This window comes from Camarhynchus parvulus, chromosome 10 (assembly GCF_901933205.1).
Source record: "Camarhynchus parvulus chromosome 10, STF_HiC, whole genome shotgun sequence".
In the NCBI taxonomy this organism is placed as follows: domain Eukaryota; kingdom Metazoa; phylum Chordata; class Aves; order Passeriformes; family Thraupidae; genus Camarhynchus; species Camarhynchus parvulus.
The window spans coordinates 10,344,796-10,372,180 of NC_044580.1; the positions used below are offsets into that span (position 1 = coordinate 10,344,796).

The 27,385-nt window shown below is 39.5% G+C and overlaps 1 protein-coding gene across 4 annotated transcripts; it reads left to right on the forward strand.

Annotated features, from left to right (window-relative positions):
• On the forward strand, positions 1-26,145 carry SPPL2A (signal peptide peptidase like 2A). Of its 4 annotated transcripts, XM_030955258.1 has the most exons (17): positions 1-223; positions 3,981-4,100; positions 4,835-5,017; positions 5,790-5,879; positions 9,209-9,342; positions 11,435-11,586; positions 12,335-12,431; positions 12,938-13,039; positions 13,652-13,733; positions 13,992-14,066; positions 14,701-14,757; positions 14,915-14,968; positions 15,393-15,492; positions 16,314-16,391; positions 16,719-16,879; positions 18,987-19,020; positions 23,458-26,145. In XM_030955258.1, the coding sequence occupies exons 1-17, from the start codon at positions 170-172 to the stop codon at positions 23,487-23,489; spliced, it is 1,605 nt and encodes a 534-aa protein (XP_030811118.1). In that variant the 5' UTR covers positions 1-169; the 3' UTR covers positions 23,490-26,145. The 4 variants fall into 4 exon arrangements, with proteins under 4 accessions (XP_030811118.1, XP_030811117.1, XP_030811121.1 ...); XM_030955257.1 differs by lacking the exon at positions 18,987-19,020; XM_030955261.1 differs by lacking the exon at positions 14,915-14,968.
• The last annotated feature ends 1,240 nt before the right edge of the window (positions 26,146-27,385 follow it).

Here is a 27,385-nt window from a genome sequence, read left to right on the forward strand (position 1 = left end):
AGCGCCGCCCCGCCCGCCGTGCCCGCGGCGTCCCGGGACCGGCCGGCAGCGGCGGCCGCCCAGGACGGAAGAGGAAGTGGCGCCGCGCCGGGAGCCGGTGAAAGGCTCCGCGGGGGCGTGCGGAGCCCGAGCCCAGGGAGGCCCCTCCCCGATCAGCCGGCGGAGGACGATGGGGGCGGCCGGGCTGCCGTGGGCCGCGCTGTGGGCCCTGCTGCTCCCGCTGGTAAGGACGGACGCGGGGCCGCGCTGCCGCGCCGGCCGGGCCCGAGCGGCGCCACTCGGGCCGGCGCTGGCGGATGGCGCTGCTGTCGCTGCTGTTCGCTGCCGGCCCAGGGGCTCCCTGTGCCCGTCTTCTCCCCCGGGCCCGTTCCCGGGAGCGCGCCGGCCGCGGCGGGCAGGGCCCACGTAGCTCCCATCTCCCGCGGCTCGGCTGCGCTGGGCTGGGCTCCCCCTGCCCCCGAGCGCCTCGGGGTCGGGCCGGAGTGTGGCCCGGGGGGTTTGGGCCTCCTGGGTGCGCCCCGGGCGAGGCCTCTCGGTTCCCCCATCGGGCCCGGGGAGCACGGGCCGGGCCAGCTTCGGTCACGCCGTGGGAGTTGAGATAACAAATCTCACGGGTGCCTTCGTGTATAAACATGGTGTTTAAAATTGGATGCGGGGAAGGGGGAAGCTCCTAGCGTGCGTGTGTGTGTGTATCCTGACTTTTGTCTCGTTCATCTTCAGTTTTGGTTTCGGTGTGGCACACATTATCAGCGTCTCCCTCTCCACAGGTGTACATTGCCGTGGAAATATGGCAGGCCACCTTCTGCCAAATGGGGTAGTGAAATGGGGAAGCCAGAAACCTCTATCAACTGCCTAGGCAGTATAAAGGACATGTATGCATTAAATGCTGTTCCACGAAATGGTTTTGTTGTTTGTTTGTTTTGTTTGTTTGTTTGTTTTTAACTTAATTTTAACAGAATTTATCTTGTTTTGGTAAGACAGGATGCCGAATACTTCTTTCCTATGTAGGAAGTCACCACTGGATATGCTCAGCAACAGGTGCACAACACAGTCTCTTAGTACCTTGAGAATGCCTGTGGGGGTAGTAACTTGTCTCCCTGGCTTTTCCTGAGTCCCACGTAGCTGTCACTGGCGTGTTGGGGTTTACTGAAGAATGGCTTTGCCCTTTACCTCAATGGTTTGCTGTTGCTGACAAGGGAAGGGGCTTCTGCCCTCTTATAAGACTCCAGGCCTTGTCCTGTCTCCTTCTTTGCTCTACAGATGCAGTTGTGGCAGTGGACCAGGTCATTCTGCCTCAGGAGCAATGTCTTGACATGAACAGCGTGGGGAGTTGGGTTTGGGGAAGGGTCACTGCTGGTCTGTGGGTGTGGGCTCCTGTTCTCCTGGGTCACAATGCCTGGAGGGAGGGAGAAGGGCTGATTTGCGTGTGTCATACAGCCACTGGCAGAACAACAAAATTATGGTTGTTCTGTTCATGGCTATTTTCCCCCCGCCTTTTAATGTTTCTGTGGGTTTTATGTTGTCACTTGCTACATACAGACTACCTTCTCTCTAGTCTGTACCTTTGAGTTTCTGTATGTCTTATCTAGGTACTAATTGTGATGGATGTTGTAAACATAGGCTTGGTTTGGTCTCTGTGTCTCCTGGTTCATCTGATTTTCTGTATTCTCTGTGGTGGAGTTACTGAGTGGACACTCCAAAGCTCAGCAGTCAGCCTGAGCTTATATCCCTGCAGTGACAGGGACACCTTTGGAAAATTAGGGATTAAGAGACAGAATGAGACTTCTTCTCTATCAAAGATAAGGAATTATACAACAAAAATTTAAAGGTGATAAGGGAAGGAAATACGATGAGAGAACTACCTGTCAGAAATAGGCAGGAATTTGTTTGGAGGTGAGGGGCTATTGGGAATTGTCTGAACCTGAAGGGAAAGGAGATGGTGATGCCCCTCAAAGTAAGGACAACTGTCATGCCTCTTCTCCATGGGAATGCTTTTATGCCAGAACAAATCAACCTAGGGAAGCAGGTTAATCTTTTCAAGAGGTGTTTCTGTGATCACACATTTAGTCTTGTTCTTAAGTAACAAAATTGAAAATGTGCTCGGTGAGAAATGTATGTGTACTGAGAGTAGGATTTATTCAGTGGCACAGCTGACTGCAAGGCCACCTACCCAAACCTAGCCCTTGTCTGTTGTGAAAGGACACTGAAGCCATTAGAAAGTAACAGGACTTTAGCTGGATGCAAGAGGATTTCGTTGGAGATGTTCCAAGTGAGGCATATCATGTAATGTTTCTTTTAATTTTTAACTTCTCAATGTTGTCTCTGGAGCTCAGCATGAATAGGTGCGGCTCACGTCATGCTCAGGTCCTGCCTCCCTCCACCTGATGAGGATGAATTGTGTGCCCTGATTAATCCCCAGAGGAGGGAAGCTTGCCAAACAGAACATGCATATCATGTAAGCAAGTAATCACTCCTTCTAGGTGGATTTATCTTGTGTAGCATTAACACTTGATTTCCTGGAACCCAGAAAACACTTCTTACGCTATTTGGTGAAGCAGAAAGAGCTTTTAATGGATGTAAGCCTCTGGGGCTTGCACCTGTTAGAAGTCTTTACTGCTTTTAATTCACCATTAGCTTGTACTTCTAGGTGAATGCATTTAAGAGGGCAGCTTGATCATTTTTGTGCTGATCATAAATCATGGGCCAATTGATTTCAGCTGACAGCTGAAGAGCTGTTCTGTGTTAAACAGTTAATGTGCTCAGGCCCTTTGACACAGTTCTCCCAGCAGATGTTCATGCACTGGGGACAATAGAATGGATTCCTCTGAAGAAGGGGTTTTGCTATTCAAACCAGGCAGACATAAACGTCTGAAACAATATCGTCACATGCCTTTATTTTCTCTCCAGTTCTCCCTTGCTGCAGAATACAGATCTAGCTGGAGGAGAAATGCCTCTCTAGCACTGTTAATGCTTAGCATTGTTTATCTAACTGTTTGGGCTTCTCCCCCATGCCCCTGCCTACTTCTAGCTTAATATGTTAGTGGTTTTTCTATACACATCTGAAATTTACAGCAGGATTTTTAAATTTTCTTTTTACTCTGATGATGCTTCTTGCTATTGAGGTCAATTTCAAGACAAACAGTTGAAGTAAGAACATCTTCCAGTTTTTTTACGGGGATACTTCTTTGAGATGCAAATAATGTTTATTTCTTTTCACTGCTTTATAGCTCTAGCTGCATCTAATCTTTAGTCTGTTCATTTATCCACTTAGATACCTGACCTTTATTTATGCTTAGGGAGAAGAATATATTCCTAACATTATCACAAGTTTTAAAATTCAGCTGTATTTGTAAATAAAAGGAATCATATTATGTGAGGGGCGCTAATCTTAAGAAACACCAGTATTTCCTTGACTACACAAATTCTTCTTAAGGTACACTGTAGTCTCTTTGTGTTTACAGTTACTTGTAAGTAACTAAAGTTACTTGACAAAAAAATTTGGGGAATTGTCATATGATTTATATACATATACATACACATATATATATGTAATACATATAATCCCCTACTTTTATTAGTAGGGAAAATTTTAGAATCTGTGAGGAAGGAAGACTCTAGAACTTCACCTCCTTTCCATGTGCTCTTCTAATTGCTCTCCATGTAAAATTGTACACTTTTGGAAGGCACAAGATAGAGAATCTGAAGTAATTTGCTTTGGTTTCTTGCTAGTATTCTGCTTGGTTACGTGAACTGTACGTGTCATAAATACACTGTATTTGCAAAGAGGATAAGCAGCATTATATAGTAACTAGGTTCTTATTAGACTTCCAACTTGCTCTCAAGCTTCCCATCTCTCATGGCATCAGTTATTATGTAAAATAATGAGTTTAGTGAATTTCTTTTCTCCTAACAGTTCAAGAATGTTTGCATAACTGATATTCTGAACTTGGTGGAACTCAGAACTCTGTGATCTCTTGCAGGTGGCTGCTGATGAGGGGATCCTGCACGCCTCTGGAAGTGGAGTGCCTCCAGTAACTAAGGATTACTGCATCATTTACAACTCCAATTGGGTATCTCTTCCAAAAACCTTGGACAATGCTGTAAGTAGCTTGTAGTCATACTCTCTAAGAAAACTAGAATGCAGTGTGAATTTGAGTCAACTATAACTGGTCTTCAAAATTTTGAGTTAAATACGTGCTACACTGAATATTTGCTGTTTTGATTCATGTTGTCCCCTTCTTCCCAAATCACCCCAAAAAAAAATCTGTAGTGAACATTTCTATCCTTGAAAGAGATGGCTTCTAGAGCTTACAAAGGGAATACTCTCTCTGTGCTCAGAACTAGTTTTTGAATTTATGTGTTTATGTATTCTTTTTATCCTGTTAATTTTTTTCCATTTGGATGTTATCCTTATGTCCAAGTTCTGTATTTGGGAGTTAAATTTCTGTTTATTTGTTTACAGAAATTGGTAAACTTCTGAAACTTTTTTTATATTGGCTCATCAGTTTGATGTACTGTTTAATTGTCTTGAAAACAGGTGATTTTTCTGTGTAATCAGTTTCTTATATTTAAATTACAATACCAGCTACTGTGAAATTGCACTTAGAAATAGCCAGATTATTTCAGCTTTATGCTGCTCTAAATGTTCCTCACTATTGCAGGCTGCAGAAATGGCTGCTGTGATTTTATATTCCTGAATTATTCTTTTCTGTTACACCTCTTCCTGGCAAATCTCCAGTTAAAGAGCATAGTAATGTAATCATCTGAATTAATTTGTTTGTAATATCAAATTTCCTACTTTAATCACATTCCTTTTCTCCCTCTTTCTCTGCAGACTTTCAGGACACTGGAAAACCTGACTTCTACAGTCCTCTGCAGTTCAGCTGAAGTTCCTTCTGGCTTAATGAAAGACAAAGCAGTTGTAGTGATGAGAGGAAACTGCACTTTCTTGGAGAAAGCAAGAATTGCACAAAGCTTGGGTGCTAAAATGCTTTTGATTGCCAGTAAATCTAGGCTGGTAAGTTACAACAAACAGTTTTCTTCTGTACTGAAATAGTGTAGTGTTTTGGTGCCATGCAGTGTTGTGCAGGGTCAGCTGAGAGAAGCCCCAAAAGCAGAGGAGCCTGAGCACAGGTGGGATTGCAGCACAGTCATTTACCCTCCCCACAGAGCTGTGCTGCCTGGACTGTGCAGTGCTGGCTTAAACCAGCTTAGAGGAGCTACAGAGCTGGATTTTTAAATGTTCCTTGTATCTTCAAACATGTTTCTGAATGCAAATACTTGTCTTTATCATTCCCTAATTTTAGTGCATTCTGAACTCCATGTAAACCTAGGTGATACTGTTTTGTAGACATGTGTGATAAAAATAAGCTAGGGAAATGTAATCCAAAACTGGAAATCAAAAAAGGTCTTGTGAGATCTCATTGCTTTTTTGTTCTCCATTGCAGCTGCAAAGTGTATGCACAAATATGCACAGTTCATGAATTTGTGTGATTATCACCAAAAGTTCATCTTGTTTTAGAAGTGTAGAGATTAAAACCAGTTTTGGTTATCCCTTGTAATACTATAAAAACACAACAGCAGTATGAATCCAGATGTGTTGTTATTATCACCTGGTTTGATTTAAATACATCTATCTTTTTTAATCTTTGCAAAGGGTGATGAATGAACTTTTTGGATTTTACCTTCCTACAAATACACTGAAATTGAAAGAATAATCTTCTTTTAGGGATCTAACCTACTTTGTAAATAGACTCAACATACTTAACTACTTACACTTTCTCTTTTAGTCTGCTATTTCAGATAACAAGACTGATTTTGAAGATGTGACTCTTCCAATTGCTCTTATAAGATATAATGACGTAGTAGATATGCAGCTGGTAAGTAACAGAACTTCAGCATGTTATGGTTGTATAAACTTAGGAATTGGAACAAATAGTTTAATTTCAGGTCAGGTCTGGATGTCTGCCTGATTTCAATGTGCTTAGATGCTGCTTTCATTCCTAACAGAGCATGGACATTTAGCTGTGAAAGTACTGGTCTTCCTAATCAGGTGAACAAGAAAGAATAGTTGGTTGGTTGATTGATTGATTGATTAGAACACTGAGAATGGGAAACACAATACCTGACTGGAGATGAGGAACCTTGGAAGTTTCCTGCTGTACAAGATAAGCTGTCTTCCAGTAGACTTGGATACAGCTGCAGGTGCTGACACACATGAAGAGCTGTAGCCTGACAGGGCTGTTCTTTAGTGCAGAAGCTACAGCAGCTGAGCTTGTAGCTGCTGGCACCAGAGCTTTCAGGCAAGCAGCACCTGGGCAGGTTGGATCTTGAGGAAAGACTGAGAGTTTTTTGCCTCTGCCAGATGCTGAGCTCCTGTATAATGTGGCAGCATTAGCTGAAGAGTGGTTTGGCAGTGTAGTTTGAGTTTCTGCTGGTGAGTTGATGGTGAGATGCCAAATGCATGTTATTAAAATACAGCAGTTGTGCTATCTCCTACCCTTTATAGGCAGGGGAGTTTGTTTTGGGAGTATTTGAGTTTGTTTTCCTTGGCATGTAATATTAGGATAACAAAACATTGCACAGGGTTTTAAGGAAAACAGTATATTTTCATCAGTGTGGCTTTTTCTGTTGTTATTATATTGTTGTTTTGGGTTTTTATTTAGTGTTGAATAGTTTTGCTAAGCAGGAGTTGTGTTGCACGTGTTTTTCTGGGGATAGCAGAGGCTAGCACTGTGTAGTCTTAGCTTCTTGAATTGAATTTGCAAGCTCACTTCACCATTTCTGCTCTTAATCTTCAGAGCTGCCATGGGAGGTTGTCTTAGGTAAGTATGGAAGCTGAAACTGCCTGATTGGTAGGACTTTGGCTGCTTGCTGTCGTCATTGCAGATAGGCACTGGCATGACCGAAGGTTTGTGCTGTCTTCAGACTGCCACAGCCTTGATAAATAAGTACTCTAGCTGGGTTCAGGCTGTCCTCTGTCTTCAGATTTGTTTCTTCAGTCAGACAAGTGTTGTTTGCTTGCTTGAGTGATTTTAGGATGCCCTCCTAACATGAAAGGGAACTAGGGCAAGTTAGGTCTGGATCTTCTCTGTACTTCTTTATTGCCCAGTTATGCTTGGAGTGCTGCAATGTGGAATCACTTCTGTACACTGGAGTAACTCAGCAAAGCACCTCTGCTGTAGATTGGTGTGCCAGGTGATGTCTCATACTGCTACTGAATCAAATAATTCATTTTTGTCTTAGAATGAGACTACCTTCATAAAGTAGTGAGGAACACAGCCTAGACTACAAGTGATCTTTCCTGGTTCTGCTCTAGTTTTTTTGCCAAAGCCTCCTGTCCTGTCACTGACAGCTGTTATTTTGAATGATATGCGCTGTTTGGAATCCAGCAGCCATTGTACACTTCCAACTACAGTTGCATTTCTTGTTTAACTCTCTTTAAAGCTTCCAGCTTCCTCCTTTTATTTAGAAGAGAGAGACAGCACCAGTCTGAGGGAAGTAGTTTGTATAAACATTTTTTTTACTTGACAAGTAAATCATCTCTGTTAGCCTTCACCATTAGAGCCAAGTCTGTTAAGAGTTTTGATAGCAGCAGCAGAGTGTTACAAACCTTTTAGTCAGTGGACAGCTCTCTTGCAGATTTGTTACCTGATGCAGTCTGTTTCATTCTAGTGTTCCCTGTGGTGGAAGTTGAGACTTAGGAAGTTTTTAGTGAAGAGAGGAACAATGGGAACAAAAGGAAACAATTGCCCTAGATTCTAATGTGAATTATACTTTGTAAGATTTATGAACCTTCAAGGAAAAACTGGATTAAGATATGTTGGAACTGAATATTAAAAATATATAAGCCTCTTAGGAGTTTTGGCTTTTTTTTTTGTTCTTGGTGTTGTGTGTTTGGGTTTTTGTGTGTATGTGGTTTGTTTCTTTGTTTGGCTTTTTTTACATAGAGGATGCTGTAATTTGAATAGGGTTTTTTCCCTTTAATGTTATGTTCCACTTCAATACAATCCATACACATTCCACAAACATACAATCACAGTGTTTCACTAGAATTTAATTTTATTCCTTGTTTTCTGAACTTCCATAACTTCAGGCAAAAGGAATGATTCTGACTTCTTTAGCCTGCAGAAAGGTTATTATCTGTAATTAGAAAATTTAGATGTTTAAATGATTCAGCTTTCTTTATCTATGGCCACTGTATTCCATTCTACCACTGGCCTTCCCGTTCAGTCTTTTTAGTGCCAGTTTGATCTTTCTGAAGCCAGACCTGTCTGGCATGTTCTTCTCTCCGTTGCTTTTATCTCACATGCAGACTGTAAACAAATCTGGGGTTTTTTTCTGGATCTCTGAAGTCTCTTCTCACTGCACAATTATTTTAGATGTCTGGACTTACTTTGACTGCAACAGCAAACTTGTCTTCCCTGCTACTTTCCATTTCCTGTCAAATTGTCATACTTTCTTTGTTTTTTAAATCTCACCTTTCAGTCAAATGGAAGCACCTTGGTTTTGCTTTCAGGATTTTTGTACAATTCAGTACCAGTTACGTCTCAGTGTTCTCTCCCATTTTCTTTTGTGTACTTCAGCTGATTGTTTTTTTCCTTAGGTCTTAATTTTTTAAAATAGTGTGAAATTGCTTTCTTTTCATTTGACTCCATCTCAACACATGTTTGTGTTAAGCTGTTGGTGAATAACTTCCTGCCACCTCGAGCTGTCACTGGTGTTCTGTCTGAAGCCTCATGTCAGGCTCTGAACTGGGTTCTGTGGGTTTGAGAGCCAGAGGTAGATCTGCTGGTACTTCAGTGGAACTGTGAGTTGTATTTCAAGGTGATGGAGTTAGATGTGCTTTCGTGCAGAGCAGATGTCTTTGACAGCACTGACAGCACCTGGTGTATTTTGGGGAGGCATTTGGGCTAGAGGCACAACCTCTCAGAAGTGTGAGAAGAATGCAAAGAGGTTCCATTTTCCCTTGTGGTATCTCTATATTTGCACAGTAATAGATTTGTTTCCAAACCTGACCACCCTGAAAGGCAGCATGGGAAGCATTGTTTCTTGGCAGACATATGAAATGTCTTGTGCGGTGAGTTGAAAAATTCCTCTCAGCATTGTGTAGATAAGGAGTAGGAAATCATGATGTACATCTTGTTGGAAAATAAGCAATATAATTTCTTTGTTCCCCTTATGAACCAACATGTATGTTATATTTCAGGTGCTTGGAAATGAAGTTAATGTGACTCTGTATTCACCACCTTTGCCAGAGTTTGACTACAGTATGGTTGTCATCTTCCTAATTGCTGTGTTTACGGTGGCACTGGGAGGCTACTGGAGTGGAGTAGCAGAACTGTAAGTTGGTTAAATGGAACTGCTTAAATTACATGGACTGCAAAGCTTGTGAAAGCTGTCACTATGATCAGTGAGAAACTATTTTCTTTTAGGTTGGTAGTTAAAAAATTAGAGAGCCTAAGTGCAATTAGCTGCTTTGTCATTAAATGTTTGAGCACTGTAACCTCTGAAAAGTCACCAGAGGTCTTTGAGGAACCTCAAGCATAGATTGTAAAAATTCCTGAGGGATAATGCAGCTCTTGGGAGGAGGCACGAGTTAACATTTTGACAAATAACCAAACACTCTGTAACTAGCATTATAATTCTCCAATATCCACAGTAGAAATTAGGTATTTTAGTTACACTTTCAAGTGCAGTGATTCAGGAGGTAAATACATATTGTATGTAGTGTCTGCATGGGTAGGGATCTGTACAGCTGCTCCATCCCAGCTGGCTGTGCAGCACTCCTGTCTCTAGGAGTAGTGGGAAGCACAGTTTGGGTGTCTGGCTGGCTCCAGATAAAGTCCAGCCTGGCTTATCTGCTTCAGCTTTTTGTTTTATCTGGTGGAGCAGCAGAACCAGGGCAGCAACAGCTCTAGGACTGGGCAGGGACAAGGAGGCAGCAGCAGTCCCTGTGCAGGGAAGAGGGGGTGGCCATGCACAATGTGGCGAAGGCAGAGGAAACTGGGGGTACTGGGGGTTTCTGCTCTGTCCTTGAGGGGTGTGCAGCTCTAAGTGATGCGCAGAATTATTATGCACAGAATTGTTATTAGTCTGGGGTTAAACTGGCTGCAGCTGGCCTTTGAGAGCACGCTGTTATTCTGCAGTATTTCTTGGGTGGCTGTGTGTGCTAAATGGGCCAGTGTGTGTTGCTACCTTCAGGGTCTCAGTGGTGTTCTGGTGCTTTGCTCCCCAGCACAACAAGGAGAGGATTGTATGTGATAACAACAGCTTCCTTTTTCCCACAGTTATGCAAATTAGCTATTTTCAAGAGATTAAAGAAGTAGAAGGAGGGGAGGTGTGTATGTTTCTTTTTTTAAAGGTTGGATCTGATTATGCTTCTTTTTCACCTGCAGTGCTGCAGGGTGTGGCTGTACCGAATGCTAAAATAACAAAATGTGGTGCTGTCTCCCATATTAAAAATACCTAGATGTAATTTATTAAACTAGTTCAAGTGCTCTTTCATAAATCTAGGGCAAGCTTTTTTTTAAAAAAAGCTGCTTATTCAAAGCACGTCTTCTGAGAAGGTGATTCATCTAACAAGGTGCCTTGCTCCTGTGGGTTACTCTCTTTTGAAGGTAGCTGTTTCAGTGCTGAATTCAGCATTTGGCAGATAGGTCCTGGGATTCCTCAGGAACACACTATCTGATGGGCAATTTGCACCAGGTCTGTACTAAAGAGTAGAAGGACTCTCTGCTCAAAGAACAAACACAGCAATTTAAGTCTCCTTATTTTGCATGGCGAGGTATAAATATGGAGTATGTATGCACGGGAATCTTACTCCTAGTGAAAAATCCCCAATTATACCACCTCTCTTTCACTTACTCTGTAATTATGAGGTGTAAGAGTAAAAGAGCTAGTACTTGGCAGGTTTCATTCTCTAATGTGAATGGGTTTGGCAGACACTTAATGTCTAGATGAAGTTTTAAGAGTGTGCAATACCTATGGTTTTGATTTATTGTAGGCATATTTATCAGATTGTCTACATTTAGCCCAATAAATTTTCTAATCAGAGGTGATGCACTAACAGAGCTCAGTGTGTGCATCCCGAAAAGCAGTTTAAGAGTGTAGTACTACTTTTCTTCACATGGGTCAGAGTTTTGGTTGGGGATGCTCCCCTAAAGTTGGCAATTACCGCACCATTGGAAAGGAGCACAGTTAAGAATCTTTTCCTTGTGATCTGTGCTAGGTTGGAAGTGCTTATCTTCATTAAAAAATGGAGGGATATTCAAACAAGAACCATACAGTTTTATCTGGGTTTAAGTCTAATGATAGTATGAAGGACTAAACTGAAACCTTGTCAGACTAAATGTTCTATAACTGTCAATTCTGGTCATAGCAAAACATTTTCATAATCTCATTTGAAGTAAATGTGTTTGTTTTCTTAAAACAGTGAGAATCTGAAAGCAGTAGCAAGTCCAGGGGAGAGAGAAACACGATGGAAAAAGGAAGAAAATGTTACTTTCACCCCTGTAACAGTTATCTTGTTTGTTGTCATCTGTTGTGTCATGCTGGTCTTACTTTATTTCTTCTACAAATGGTTAGGTAAGAAACAATGAATAATCTCATTTGACTTACTTTTCTACATGATATTATGAAGTGTTTAAGTCTAAAAAGCTAGATTTCTAAACTAAAATGAATATAACTTTTTAAATTATTCTCTCCATGCATGAGTTGAGGGTTGAAAGGATGCAGTTGCTACTTAAAGGAAAGGTTTCTTCAGCTGTCTTTCACAGACTGCCTTGACAGTGCTTGTTTTGAATGAAGTCATGTGCAAGAGAGGTGACTAATGATGAGCAAAAAAAATTATTTATGTCAACATTCTTGGGAGGACAGCAGTGACAACCTAGTAATGTTAAGAGTTTGCTTGATGGGAGCATTATTTGCTAGTTGGGGTTTGGTGTTTGGTTTTAGTTTTTTGGTGAGCATCTGTCTAGAAGGAATTCTGACACCTCTGAGTCAAGTTTTTGCTTGATGAGAGCTTTGTCATGGCAGAGACACTCAGAATTCAGCATTTTCTATACTCAGCTGACTATGGTCTCCCATGACTGTTGAACACTGCTCTAACTGTTAGCAGTTTATACCAGAGAATCACAGAATCCTCAAAGTTGAGAGAGCATTGAAGATCATCCAGTCCAACTGTCTACTCAGTACTGTCACTGTAACCCTTAAACCACATCACCCAGTGCGGTCAGACACCTCCTGAACACAAAATATCACATGTATGTTATTGTGTTTATTTGCTGTTTTCTATTTTTTGGCACTGATTCCTGTCTTCAATGTTTTGATTTAGTTTATGTTATAATATCAGTCTTCTGCCTGGCATCTGCGATGAGCCTGTACAACTGTCTTGCAGCATTGATAGGAGAGATCCCATTTGGGCAGTGCAGGTATTGTGTGCCTTTTCACTTATTAAAAATGACAGTTTTCCTCTGGGTATATTCTGGTTGCTACTCAAGACAGCATGAAAATACAAGAACAGTTTGATGAATTGTTTCCTGTATGGTTTTAGTGTGTGGGATAGTTACAAAAGAAAATTACAAGCTGCTTTAATAAATATTAAAGGTATCCGTAGCATAATCAACAGTTAAAATAGCTGTAGATTTGCTACGTTACCTTTATTTGAAAGCATTCTGTAATAAAATTTGAAAAGCTCTGGTTGGCTGTCTGAGCTTGGTTTTACAAAACTCTGGTTCTTCTGTCATGTGTCCTTATTTTGTTCATCAAGGAGCTCTGTAAGGGGAGGATCCTGCACATTTGATCCTGTTTGGAGCAAGTACTGTGCTACAGGCAGCAGAGGAGTTGGGTTGAGAACATCTCAAGCTGAAGGATGTGTGATAGCACAGGCATGTGTCTTGGCTGTTGCAGGCCTTCTCTTTTAATTATTTTCTTTTAGGATTACATGTTCCAACAAAACCATTGAAGTGAGGCTTATTTTCCTTGCTATATTCTGCATAGCAGCAGCTGTTGTCTGGGCAGTATTTCGAAATGAAGACAGGTAAGTGGTGCATTCTGTCTTGAGAGTAAGGTGAATAATTGGTGTTAATGAACTTCCCTGCATACAACTAATCCTGGAGTGCAGCACCCTTCTAAACTCCAGTACCAATTTCAAAAAAAGTCATGAAAGTATTTTGAAGCTTAACAAGCATGGGAGTAATAGAGAACAAAGCAATGCAAATGAGCTGTGTGGTAATTTGAAGTTATAAAAAACTATGAAGATGAGGAAGAACTAGCTCGATTGCTAATGATTGCCACAGAAGAAAAGAGGTGCAGAATAGCACAGGGAATAGCTCTGCTCAGCAGTAGCTACAACATCTCTATGTTACCAACACTGTTTCCAGCACAAATCCAAAACATAGCCCTTACCAGCTATTGTGAAGGAAATGTACTCTATCCCAGCCATTACCAGCACAGTTACCTGTTTATGATCAGAGGCTGGTATAAACTGACCATCTTGAAACGAGGACTTTTGTGGTTTTGGTAGCAGTAATTCTGAAAAACTAATTAATTTCTTCCTTTCTGAGAAATTTTCCTTGCTATTTCCAGAAAAAAAATAGATTCCAGCAGCAGTTTGAACAACCTGTAAAAATGTTATGGGTTTTTTTTTTAGGTGGGCTTGGATTTTGCAAGATATTTTGGGAGTTGCTTTCTGCCTAAACTTCATTAAAACACTGAAAATGCCCAACTTTAAGGTACTGTAAGTTGCTTGCCTTAAAATAATATTCGACTGCCATGAATCTGCAAGTTTACTGTCAGGAAGTAGGTTTTCAATATGCAAGAAATATATATTAAAAACGTAATATTTACCATTTTTAATGATTATTAAAAGAAACTAATCCTGTTCTAAATGTTGTGCCAGATCAAAACACATGGTACTGCAATGGTATCAGAATCTAGCTGTGTGATACTTCAAAACCCGCAGTAATATTTTCTTCTTTTTTTTTTGCCAGTCCTGTGTAATACTTCTAGGCCTCCTCCTTCTATATGATGTGTTTTTTGTCTTCATAACACCATTTATCACAAAGGTATGTCTGTGAATTTACTGTAAGAACAAAAATGTCTGGTCATTGGGAGAATATTTTTGTTTGACAGGTCAGTGTGTGCAGTGTTCTCAAGGTGGAAAAGCTGATTTCCATTTTTTCCCATGTAAGACAACAGTGGCCTAAATTTTGATGGCAATCACATGCTCAAAAATAAACCATCCCCACTTAGTGTGAGGGACAGTGTGATCGTGAGAAATTACTGCCCTCCAGTTTTTGTCCTTCTTTTGCTTTAAACAACCATTTATTGAAATATGCTCTAGTACTTCCTGCAGTGATCACTTGCAGTGTGGTATGAGCTGTGTGCAAGTGTTAGCTTGCTTTTATTTTGAAGTAGAAAGCTCATGGCAGAAAAAGCTGACATGTTTTTATCTAAAATTCCAGCTACATCTAGTGGACTTGTTGTTTGGGGTTTTTTAACATTATTTTAGGCTGGACTACAAGTTTTTATTGTCAAACAATGCAGTATAATCCTGTACAATACCAGGGCATTCCCTTTGATATTCAGGATTTTTCCAATCCTGAATTGTAAGTGGAGGTACAAGCAGTTTTTGTCAATGTAGTATGGAAGTTTTGGTTCATTAAACCACTGACTTTTGAAAAATAACTTTAATTTCAGAATGGGGCAAGTATAATGGTTGAAGTTGCAGCTGGTCCCTTTGGAAACAGTGAAAAGGTATGAACAGTCATTGTAATATGTGCAGCATTAAAGTACTGACTCTGTGTAGCTAATTCATAGTGTGCTTTTCAGCATAACTTTCTCACAAAATATAGCCAGCTTCTGCTATTTTCTTATAAGTATTAAATGCCTGTTGACTTGGGTTTGATCCTAGAGTGATGGAAACTTGGTGGAAGTCCCTACTGAACGCTCAGCTCCCCATGAGAAAGTAAGGATTGTATTTCAGATACTGGATTTTTAAATTATTTCCTCTGAAAAGACTGTTCTTTTGGGGAAAACCTTACTGTCCAAATTTCTCTTTAGGGCCTGGATATCATTGATCAGTATTCTATAGTTAGGTTAATAATCAAGATTTGTTACTCCTGTTACATGGTTAAATACGGTTTTAACTTTTTTTTTGTGTGTGCATATTATTTGTAAATTTGAAATTCCAGCTTACCAGTTGGCTTAAGCTTTATCTACTTTCTGTGTTGGTTTCTGGTTTTTACTTCAGGTTCTACCTATTTTGAAGTCTGCATTAACGATAAATTAATTATATTTAAACTGTTTATTAATTCAAGCAACCAAAAATATCCAGAACACCAGAATGCTTTAGATGAGATTTATGTGGCTTCTGCAATAATGTTTTCCAGTTACCCGTGGTTATTAGAGTGCCTAGACTTGAACACTCTGCATCAACGCTCTGTGACTTGCCCTTTTCATTGTTGGGTTTTGGAGACATCATTGTCCCAGGTGAGCAAATGGTTTTGGTAACTAACTTATGAATAAATATTTTGGGTTTTATTCTTAGCTGAATTGCAGAGTTTATTCACAGGGTAATTACTGAATCAAGTGCAGCAGTTTGCCTTGATCAGTCAGTGCAGAATACAACAAAAGCCATAGTAGAAGAAAGCTCACTATGTTATAGAATAATTAAATAGTGAAAGGTTTTTTATTTTCTGTTGGACTGGATTGAGTAAATGCAAATCCCGTAGGTAAATCCAGGTGTCCGTATTAGCTAATTATCATTAAAATCTCAGAAAGCAAATATTCTGTGACTTCGTAGGATTTTCATATCGTAGACTATGTAATTAGAGGTGAGGTAATGTAAAATATTTTGCCAAGTTTTTCCATCTTCCTCAGAAGAACTGAATTTGGCCATAACTGGAGTCTTGAGCAAATTACTTTAATCAAGAATGTGCAGGCAAAATTGCTGAATGTTAAGTGTGAGCATTAGAATCCTATTGAAGAAATTAAACATAGGTTGTTACACTTCTGTATTAGAAAGCTGAAAATAGCACAATGTAATTAGGTTGCTTGAAAACCCCAAACCTCTAATTCCAAGCTTGGTTGGCTCATGTTTCCATTATGTTTTTTTCTACATTTACTGTAGGATTTCTTAGACTGGTTCTTGCCTTTACAGAAAAGATGTTGGAAGAAGATAAAATATCATAATGGGAAGGCTTACTATAAATTCTGTAATGCTGCTTTTATTTGGAAAATTGGGAAGAAAAAAAAATCATGACTAAACATTTCATTAATCCTTTTCCTTTTTTAATTATTTTCCCTTCAAGGGCTTCTGGTTGCCTATTGTCGAAGATTTGATGTTCAAACAAGATCATCTTCTATATACTACATTTCCTGTACAATAGGTAAATTGTGATATTTCAGCATGGTTGATCTTCATAGTAGCTTTTTTTAAATGGCAGATCTAGATGGTTTTCTTCATGTAGGGTTTAATGTTTTCAAGAATCTCTGTAGAAACTCTTTTTAGTGTGACTACTTGTACTTAAGGTGACTATTCTTTATGGCAGTGAGTTGCTTTGAGAAATCTTGCAGATATAGAGCAACTTATTGTGTCTCTTCAGTTATATTAACAGGGAAAATATTGCTTAAAAAGAAATTGTCTTACTAAATGATTAACCTAATCTGAAAATTCTCCTGTTCCTGATTGTGTATGTATGAATGTCTTTTTATAGCTTATGCTGTTGGCATGGTGCTGACTTTCATTGTTTTGGCACTGATGAAGATGGGGCAGCCTGCCCTGCTCTATCTTGTACCGTGTACACTCATCACGAGCTCCCTCGTTGCCTGGAGGCGCAAAGAGATGAAGAAGTTTTGGAAAGGAAGCAATTACCAGGTAGGCTGGAGGCCTGGAGTATTCTCTTTATTCTGTTGTTAATTTCTTTGAGTATATGCTTCTCTGAGAACTTGGTGATAGATCACCTGCAACCCAGTTTTTGCAAGTTTTCCTGTGATCTTCTGGAACTAATAAGGAAAAGTAGTCTTTACTCTTAGAAAATCTTACTCTAGTGGTTGACATGGCAGAACAAAGCTCAAGGGAGATGAAATAGCTGCTTCAGTCCTCAGGGAGGAAAAGTAATTTGTTCTATTTACTTTGAAATGTTTTCTTGTATTTTAACATTCCCCATCTATCATCTTGATGTGGTATAACATGAGTCACTGAACTAAGCGTGCAGATTCCAAACTGCACTAGTTCTGTATTAGAGACAGTCCCAAAAAATTGGGGATCAACTAGAACTTCAGAAACTTTCCCTGGATCGCTGATGGCCTATCAGGATTCTATGGAGCATTCAGGAACAAAATAGCTGGGTTCTGTAACTGTTTCCTATCACAGCACGCACTGTGGGCACCCTGCCTTGGGTATTCTGTATTACCCCTTGGTTATGTCTAACACTACCCAGGAATTGCAGTTTTTAAACTCTCACCTGTTGACATGTGCACGTTTTCCTTGATGTGACTTGCTGTAGTAACTGGGTGTGCCAGTAACCCTTGTGAGCTGGCATTTATCATCAGACAGAGCAGAGATTATTTTGTGTTTTGCTTGAGACCTAAGTTCAGTATTGTTTGAATTTACCATCACCTATATCTAGGGCATGTTGAACTTGGAGCTTGGATGGGAAAAGGTGGGTGTCAAGTTCATGGTGGATAGAAGCAGCTCCTGCTTTTTTCAGGATTGGAAAATTTAAGTGGATCAGTGGAAGTCAAGAGTAATTCCTGTAAAACTACAGGCACCAGCTCCTATAGTATTACCAGCAAAATGCTACCTTTTGTTGATCTAATACACTACACCTGCTTCAGCTGGACGTTGGCCTGGGTGTGAAATTACTCAGATTTTCAGCTTTAACTAAATACCCTGTCTTTTTGTTTACAAAATCAACTCCTCCTTTCATAGGTCCAGTGAATAGAAACCCTCTGTAGGTCAGAATGAATTTGGTTTACTGTGCATTTATATATAAATTGGTGACTGTTTGTTTATTTTAGAAGAGCAAAGTCACATTTATGAAGCCCAGTAACTCTGGGTTTGTTGTGGGGAAAACACTTTGCAATTTATTTTCCTCACTTGAGTTCTGAGTAAGATTGGCCTAAGTAAATTTGGCAAGTCTCCTTAGCAACAAAAATTTCTTGTACTTCTTGTAGCAAGACTCATACTTGAAATAATTATGTTGCCATAGTAGTTATTTCATGTCCTTTCAACTGGTTTCTTGAAGGATTAAAGCTACTCTGAACTTCAGCTTGTTTTGAGTTAGATGACTTCATTTCTAGCACAATTTAAAATGTTAATTTCAATCTCCCACTCCACCATCTCTGAGTTAGACTTGTCTGTAACTGAGCCTGCAGTTGAGCTCTGTGTAACTGTACTAACTTCTATTTTTTTGTAACTTTCTGAAGAATATTTTTATATTAATTTTTTGTTTCCAGAGAGTGTTATTCAAGTGTCACTCTTGAAAAGCTGCAGGGTTGATCTTTCTCGTATGTTGTCCTTCTTATCTAAAACCGTATTTTGAACTGTCCTTACTGAACTTACAAACATGCAAAAAAATCCAGGCAAACAAACAAAACCCCAAGCAGCCCCAACCCACACAGCTCCAGGGTTGAAATCCTCAGCTTTCAGTGCTCACTTTGAGGAGGAAAGATATGGAAAGGTGTCAGAAGACAATTTTTTTGCTACAGCAATGATTGAGGCTCAGGCAGAGCTGCTCTGTTGACAAGGGTGGCCAGTCTTGTGTAGAGGTTTGCTTTACCCTCATGGGAACAGAAAAACCTTGCAGAGTTGTTAGGGCAAAGTGTCCTAAGAATAGGGGTAGAAGAGCATGTAGAGTGCATGAGGTGACTAAACTTCATAATAATAGTCCATTAGGTACGTTTTTGGATTTTGGGGTTTTTCTGATTTTTTTGTGGGTTTTGTTGTATATGATTTTAATAATGGAATGAATTTTATTTAGGTATCGGACTCCTCCAGGACGCCTTTGCTACAAGGTGTGATTATGGCCTTCTTTTAATGCAACTTTATTAATTGTCTTACAGTTCCTTTTTTCTTCTTTTTCCACTTCTGCTTCCTCTTTTCAGTCTTTTTTGCATCTACCTCTTAATTTTGTATAAATTACTTGATAGAAGAGGGTAGAACTGAAGACAAGATACAAATCTGTAGTCACTCTTAGGTGTGAATAGGGGTCACACTTAGGTCTTCTGGGGTTTTTCTTTTTTAAAGGAGTGCAGGAAAACATAATATTGAGTAGCAATGAAGCTGTGATTCCTAAGCCTGAAGGCAGGCTTTGTTTGCTTCTCTACTCTCCAGCTTCCCAAACCCTAGGACTATTTGCAGTTGGTGTTAGTTCCAAATATTTGCAGTTGGTGTTAGTTCCTCTTCTGTTACCTCTATTGCAGTCCTTCACCTGATTTTTCTGTGTCACGACATAGATGTGAAAACCTGCTTAGTGCTAAACAACAATTTTGTTGTCTTGTGTTACAACGCTGAGCATTATAAGTTTGCCTTTAGCAATCATGTCTGCAGCCCTGTGTCACGCTCCTGCTCCACAGTGTCCTTCTTGCTGTCCTGTCTGTCCCTGGGCTGGGGAGCAGGGGCTGGGGCCGGCTCTCTGCTGCAGCACGTCTGGGCTGCAGCGAGCTTTGACCTTTCTTGGCAGCAGCTCTTGACTGCTAACACTGATGGCATTTATTTTTGCTGTCCACACAGCTTGCAGAGGGCAGTGCGAGCTTTCAAATTTCAGCTTCTCGTGGAATTTAAGCATTTAAATATAATCTTGAATTATAGTTGCTGGAGTTATACATCTATTTATAAAGTGTAGGGTGTCTGCTCTGAAGACAATTTGAGCTGGTGAACTCTGTCTGTGTCTTAAGTTCTCAAATAAAAAGTACTTTTCTCATTAACTCCTTTCTTCTAAGAAAGAGTACTTTAACAATTTAAGTCTCATTAAAAAGCCTTAATAATATAAACCAAAGATGATATTAGGAAGTGGTAGGGGTTGAGTGCAAATTAAAAGCAGATGGCCAGACTATTTTTATAACTTAGAATTCTTCTGTCCTGCTGTGCACACTCCAGTTCTTGGATAGGTTGGTTAAAATCACTTTTTAAGTTTCTGCTTTATACGTATGACAAATACTTGACTCCCCAAGATAGCTCTGAGGTCCCATAATTCATAGCTGAGGTAATTTCTGTTTCTGCATAATGATGCAGTCTTAAATTCTAGTTATGCTCAGTGTGGCTCTCTTATGGTGTAGTCTTGAGCTGTAAAGAGTTGCTGCACAGCAAACATTTTAACTATTCACTGAAGTGCAGAGATTTCTTGGAAGAGTAATGTACTTACTTTCCTGCCATCTAACTGGCAGTGTTGCTGCTGTGAAGTGTAAAATAAAGGTTTATCTAGGTTTCTGGATTGCTCCTCATGAATGCTTTCATGATAAATTAATTTCATACTTATTTTCCAGTTATTGATTTAATTTTAGAATACTATTTTTTTTTTGTATCAGTACAGTCAATGAAATAATTTTAGCAAAATCATGGAAAATCTAGTGGCCTAAGGCAACTTTGAAGTCTTCTACATGGAGTAGTCTTGAAACTTGTTGGAGTTTGTCAGTTTGAAGTGTTTAGCACTTCTTATCTCTCTTTGAAGTAATAAATCAACAGATTTGTCACTGGCATGTTATACAGCATGCACCTGCTATTTAGTAAGTTTTATAATCACATTTTTAGATTCTTGCAAATTCATCATAACTGGGAGTTGTTAAGAATTCCATGAATGCAACATTATTGCCATGAATCTTGCAAGCAACTGTGTGCATAGGTGTGCATACTGTGTGCTCTTACAGGGAGATATTTGTACTGCCATTTCTACTCTGTGGAAGTGGTGTTTTTTTTGGGGTGAGTTTGCTGGTTTTAGTTTTTAATGATTCACCATGTTAGTAGATAGGTTAAACAAAAATGGTTTTGTTACAAAGCTGTCTTAACACCTCCTCCTTAAAAACTGTCAGAAATTCAGATGTGAGAGCAAAGCTTCTAAGTCTCCTCCACTTCAGAGATGTTCATGAGCTCTCCACAATGTACAGTCAGATTGTCTTGTTCTTAGCTTAAAACAGCAGCTGTGCCCAGGATTGTAGCCAGGTCCCTCCATTCTGCAGCTGGTTATTGTAAAGATTCCTGCAGCTGGTTATTGTAAAGATTCCTGCAGCTTCTGCGGAGGCTTTGGGGGCAGGGGGGCTGTCCTGAGAGAATCCACAGTGGAGATACCTTTGTGGACAAAGCTGCTTAAATGCCACCTTATACTTTTAGAGAGGCACCAGTTGTCCCCAGCTTGAAGTTGTGGGCTGGAGGCTTAAAAATTTAAATACAGGTGCTATCTCCAGCATTTGTACAAAAAAAAAAGAACATTATTTACTGCTTTGTATTGTAGGATTACCAGAAGAATTTTTGACTTTGGAATACACTGAATTATTGCAAGTACTTTTAACTCTTATTTCTAGAAGCATCTTTTTGCATAGGAAAAGACTGTACAAAAATGCCTAGCAAACTTACTTTCTCTATGCCAGCCATTAGACGATCCTCCCTAGGCTGAGGGGAGATACATGGCATGACTTGATGTAATATGGTACTGTGGGGAGAGGTTGTTCTTGTTTTATCCTGGAAATGAATACTTTAATCCTCATTCAAAGGGATGGTTTGAGTTCTGTAATTGTAGGGAGTGTTTTGATTTTGGTGACTTTTGATGTGGATTTTTGGTCAGTGTAGAGGAAAAATCTGGATATACTGAAGTAAATGCAAGATTGTCATTAGCACAAGAGCTGGGCATTCACTGCTGGACTGAGTGCTGCTGCTGCTCTAACTCAGTCCTTAAGTCTATTGGCAAGACTGGTGCCTGCCTCAGTTCTTACTGTCATTATTCTGGGACATGAAGGGAGGGTTGTGAAAGGCCTTTTCTGGTCTTAGATGGATATTGTGGCCACTGGGCTCTCCTAAACTTTCCCCAATCCCACTGACTTCTTTTTTGGAACTGTCATCTTGGTTTACTGCACAGCATGCTGGTGTGGCTGGACTGTGAAACAGCTTATTTAAGCAAAAGTGCTTTTGATAAGGTATGTTTGTGTACTTTCCACAAAACAAAATTCTGGTGGCATAAAAGAAGGAATGGCACAGAGCTGGGTCATAACTAGAGGAGAAGAGAAAAGTTAATGGAACAAGTCTTTTTACACTGTACATAGAATTATACCACACTTAAGTGTGTACAACACAGCAGTGTCTGAGCCTGGCTTTGTCCTGGCAACGATTCTGAGCAGGTGCTAGTAAGACAAGAAAATAATTGTGTGGAAATCTGCCCACCTTAGATCAGAACCCACACAGTGAGCAGCTGTTGCACAGAAAGACAGGCAGGACATGCCACTATGGAAGAACATAAGGATGGTTTTCTACTTTTTGATGCTTAAAACATTATCTCTCATCCTAATAATCCTGCCACTCTGGGCATATGAGCTCCTTGGCACATTTTTTTTTTTCAGCCTTAGTTGTACTACTTCTGTGTCTTCTGTCTCTGGCTGTCAGCTATCCAAACTGTCCAGTTCTTGGCCCCTTGTTAATTATGCTCAATTCTGAAGCACTCAAACTGATGGGCTCAGTTTGTCACACTAACAAATGTGTGTATTACCTCTGTGATTCATTCGATGCCTTGTCCCAGGAGAAAAACCAGAACCTTCATTGCCTCCAGCAGTACAACAGTGAATAGGGAAACAGGCTGCTTTTTAGTCAGGACAGCTACAGATTTGTTTTGAATTATTCAGGCAATCCAATCAGTTACATCAATGCCAAGTAGAATCAGTCTATTTAATAATCTTGTTTGGATTCTCTCCTCATGCAGGACTTTAGTTCCATTTCCTTTGTCCTTTCTGAAATAAAAGGAAAATTTACAGAGAAATGTGACACTACAGTTAGTTTTGACTAAGTGTAATATAGGTAAGCTTTACAGCCATGAAAAAAGAAAGTTAGTCTTTTCTGTTCAAGCTATTGCTTGAATTAAATTTTGTGAATGTCAGGTAAGATCCTAGAGTCTACTTCTAGTTTTGCAAACCATATCTTTGAAAAATTTGCTTAACCCCAATTGTTTTTTGTTCTCTGTATTTAATAATTGATATACTTCTGACTCACAAGTTCATTTTCTTGTAGAGGACTTGGGTCCTTGGTTGGGGACTTCTTTTGCAGTGGAAAGCATTAGCTAATACAGCTTTGATTATTTGGCTTAAATACTTTTCTGATCTATAGAAGACCTCCTAAATGTATGCTGCTGAAATGCACTCTAACATGTGTTTAATTATATTTCTGTTAGCTAACAAATACTTTAGATCAATGGGGTAAAGCAGTATTTCTTTATAAAGAGCCATCTCTTTTCCTTTTTTTTTTTCCTTTTTTAGATGATGGAACACCTGGATTACACAGGAAATGAAGAAAGCACAGCATCAGCCACTGAACAGCCTGGAGGACAATAAGATGTGGGATATCCTGATTTAAAATAGCATTTGAATTTTTGACAGCTGAATTACAGTAAATTTGGTGAAATTTTACAATAGAGTGTTTCCCACTCTGTGTAAAAGGGTTTTTTATTCCTGCACCTATATTTTTATGGAAAATACTGTTAATAACATAAAAGTAATCAAAATAGAGTTGCATTTTTACAGCCAAACCATAGCTAGTAAAACTGTGCCTTATTTCAATTTAAATAAAAGGATATTTTCTATGCAATTTTCCAACCGTGTTTCTATACAGTATATTTTTATAAGAGTTGCTTGCCCATATCATCATAAGTGAAATGTTCTTTTAAAGTTTTGATTAAGACTAGTTAGGTTTCTTTGAAAAAAAAATAAAGTACTCTTTGTACATTTTCTTTCCAGATTTTGAATGCAAAGTTGGACAGTAATGTAACTATAGCAACTGAAGAATGAAACTATAGTTCCATAACTACAAGTAATTCAGTAAACAGTGTGTATGTTGATGTACATTGTGAGCCATAAAATAAATAACAGGGCAAATTGAGTGTGGGGTTGTGAACTCATCCTCCCCACTCCCCTCATTGTATCACTGGCTTATGCCTTAATTGTGAAAATTGTTAAGCTTTGATGCAAGTCTTTGGATTATATACATGTCCAAGCATTTAAAAATAATAAAAGAGGGGAGGTACTTAAACATAATCCTGAATACTTCTGTGCAGCTCCTGGAATAGCTGACAGATAAGATGGTGTGGAAGGCAAGAGGTTTTTTGCTCAGAAGGTGCTATTTTAAGGGATGGGATAAAATGTTAACACTGGCCTGGTTCTCTCACCTGTTGAGAGTAGGTGTGTGTTTGTGGTCTTCATTTGGCTGTGGATCAGTTCAGAGGGATAGGGGAAAACAGGACAGGGTTTTTTGTTGATTTTTTTTTTACCTTTTGCATCTGCACCATACTTTTTTTAAAAGTATTTTTGAAAATTCTTTGCAATTGATAGACAAAACAGGTTTGAATAGTGCTAGTAGTACTAGTGTTAGCTAAGGCAATGCATGTGTTTAACTTGTTTAATCTTAAGTTGTTTCTGCTTTTGAAGACTTGGAAAAAGGATAAGTAGTTTAAATCATTAATTTGCATTTAGAAGAGTTTGAGTTTGTTTGACACCTGGTCTTTTTTCAGGAAACTGCAAATTGAGGGGATTAGGCATAGAAAATTCGTATAGCTGTAATGCTAACACTTGACACCAAAGAAAACTGGAGAAGGCAACAAGGGGAGACCACTGAGTTCACTTAGTGCTCATGTCAGGTAGTTGTTAAAACATTTTTCCTATTCTTTAAATGAATGTCATTCCTATAGCAAATACAAGTTCAAGAACCCTGGAGAAAACAACTGAGTAAGCACATGCTGGGCAGTGGCAATGGAGGCTTTCCTGCAGTGCCTCCTTTGTTTGAAGGTCACCTCTGGACATTTCTAGTCGGTTTGGGGCATGTCAGCTCAGGAAAATTTACCCTGATTAAATCTAGTTGAGCTAGATTTACTTTGGAAGTGTGCTAATTAAGACAATTGAAAATCTGTATTGGCAGTTAACAAAGGCTAACTGCAAATTTACCTAATTTATATCAAGTTTAAAGTTTTGTTTGCAAGAGTCAGGAGCAGACAAAGGACAGCCTGGATATCAGTTGTTGCCATTCACAGAGATTGAGTGTGGTGCCAGTTGATACGGGTAAGATAATTCACCTTGTTTGCAGCTTCCCTAAGAAAACAGAAATTACAAGCAGTTTTTGTATGTCAGTAATTCCCCCCCTTGACTCGAGCTTGAACTGACAGCCTCAGAATACAGTGGTCATCTTCTGTTTTATTTAACTGGCATTTCATAATAAATTAAAGCATACCTCAGTGTTTTAATAGCAGACTGAAAATGTGTCTTCTGATGTGTTATGCTCTTTGACAAGCCCAGTATCTGCCAAAGTTCAGTGGTTTTGAAGAAGTTTCTGGAAATTCCTGAAGCAGATAAAGAAGTCATAACTCATTCAAAATCATGTACAATTGAAAGCCCTCAGAAGCTTCACAAATCTATGTAAGATGACTTCTTTGTCTCTTTGAAATCTTCCACATGGAGGATTTATTAAATTTTCAGCTATAAGTGATAATGGAATTAGTATAAATAAAAAACTTTGGCAACATAAGTGTATTCAGCAGCTGGCTGTGGAAGCTCTGTCTTGTTCTGTGCCTAATGATACTCCATGCCTAATCATGCCTGAGGTTTCACACACGTGTTGCCATTTAATGGGATGTAAACTAACTTTTTTTCCTTTCAAATGCTTAGGTGCTTTGTTTACAAAAATGATGAATGGAGTTTAAAATTTTATATAAATAGTAGGTTAGTATTGACTACTGAAATGAGGTTTTTATAAGTTCAATAGAACTGATTGCAACACTTCTAGCAATTTTGAATGTTTTTAATATTAAATTTGGTTGAGCTAAACACTGTTAAAAGCCTTGTTAGTCATACTTTAATAGAAAAATCTTACTACCTTTTCATTGTATGTTTACTGACAACTGCCCCCTTCCTTATGACTCTTTAAGTTATCGCCTTAAAAATGTTATTAATAAATGTTACTTGGAAAAAAATAGTTGTGTAATTGCTTTGTTCTAACTCATCCTTTTCCTACTATGAATGTTCATGGCAAAACAATTAACACTTCATAATACCAAGTTAAAAATCTATAATGCACCCCCATGAGTATGTAGTTGCAGTTTTTCTTGATGTATCAAAGTTATGATTCCACTTGTAAGTGCCTGTGTGATGCATTTGGTACATTGCTTTTCTCTGTTTTTCCTCTGGGATGAAGAAGGAGGAACTGAAGTGAGTTGAGCTGCATCAGTTTTCCTGGTGTGACTCAGGAAATGCTTGTTGTACATTTGTTAGTGCTGAGGCTCCCTGAAAGTACACCTGAGAAACAGTGAGCTGGAAACTTCACAGCTGCAACGTTCTTGATGGAAACAAGCTCCCTGCAGTCAGCCGGGAACTGGTGCTGCAGAGGCATGGTTCAGCTGAAGATGTTTAGCCATGAGGGCAGGAAACAGCCAAGCCTCAAACTGAAACCCAGGCTGGGTTGGAAGTGTTGGCAAGGAAAAAGAAAAAATCACTGAACCTGAGAGCAGTTGAGATGTGTTCCTTGAGCCATCCCTACAGCCCTGGGATACAGTGCTTTGGATGGAACATGTTCTTGGGTATTTTAAGTCTCTTTTGCTTGTACAGTGGAGGTTCCAGTAGCTTTTAGTCACAGTAATGAAGTGCTTAATGGGGAGAGAACCTTCCAAAATGCTCTTTGAATTTACTTGTAAAAAGCAGAAGTTAAGAAGAACAGATGTAGCTTCAATCAGCAAACTTGTTTTTCACTGTCTGTTCCCCATGCAGTCCGTTATTAAGGCTGCTCCATCTGACCCACTGGGTAAACTGTAAATCTCAAAATTGCAAGTAGAAGAGTTTCTTCCATACTTGGCAGTTTAGATCAGTCCAATCTTTACAATACAATTCCATTTAGACACAAAAATAAACTTTCCCCTGTGAGTTTGGTCAAGCACTGGCACAGGTTTCATACAGAGGTGCAAAATACACGTGGCCACAGGCCTGGCAGTCTGCCCTGAGCAGGAGGGCTGAACAAGGCAACCTACAGAGGAGCATTCCACCTCTACTGGTCTGGTTATGAAAGTGGGGGTTTTTACTTGTTTTCCAGCTCCAATGATCTGCAATTTTTTTTTTTAATTCGTGGAAAACCTCAAATTTTATCACCCCAACATGAGTTTGAGGTTGTTTTTTGTTTTGTTTTTTGTTTGGAATAATTTATACTAAACTG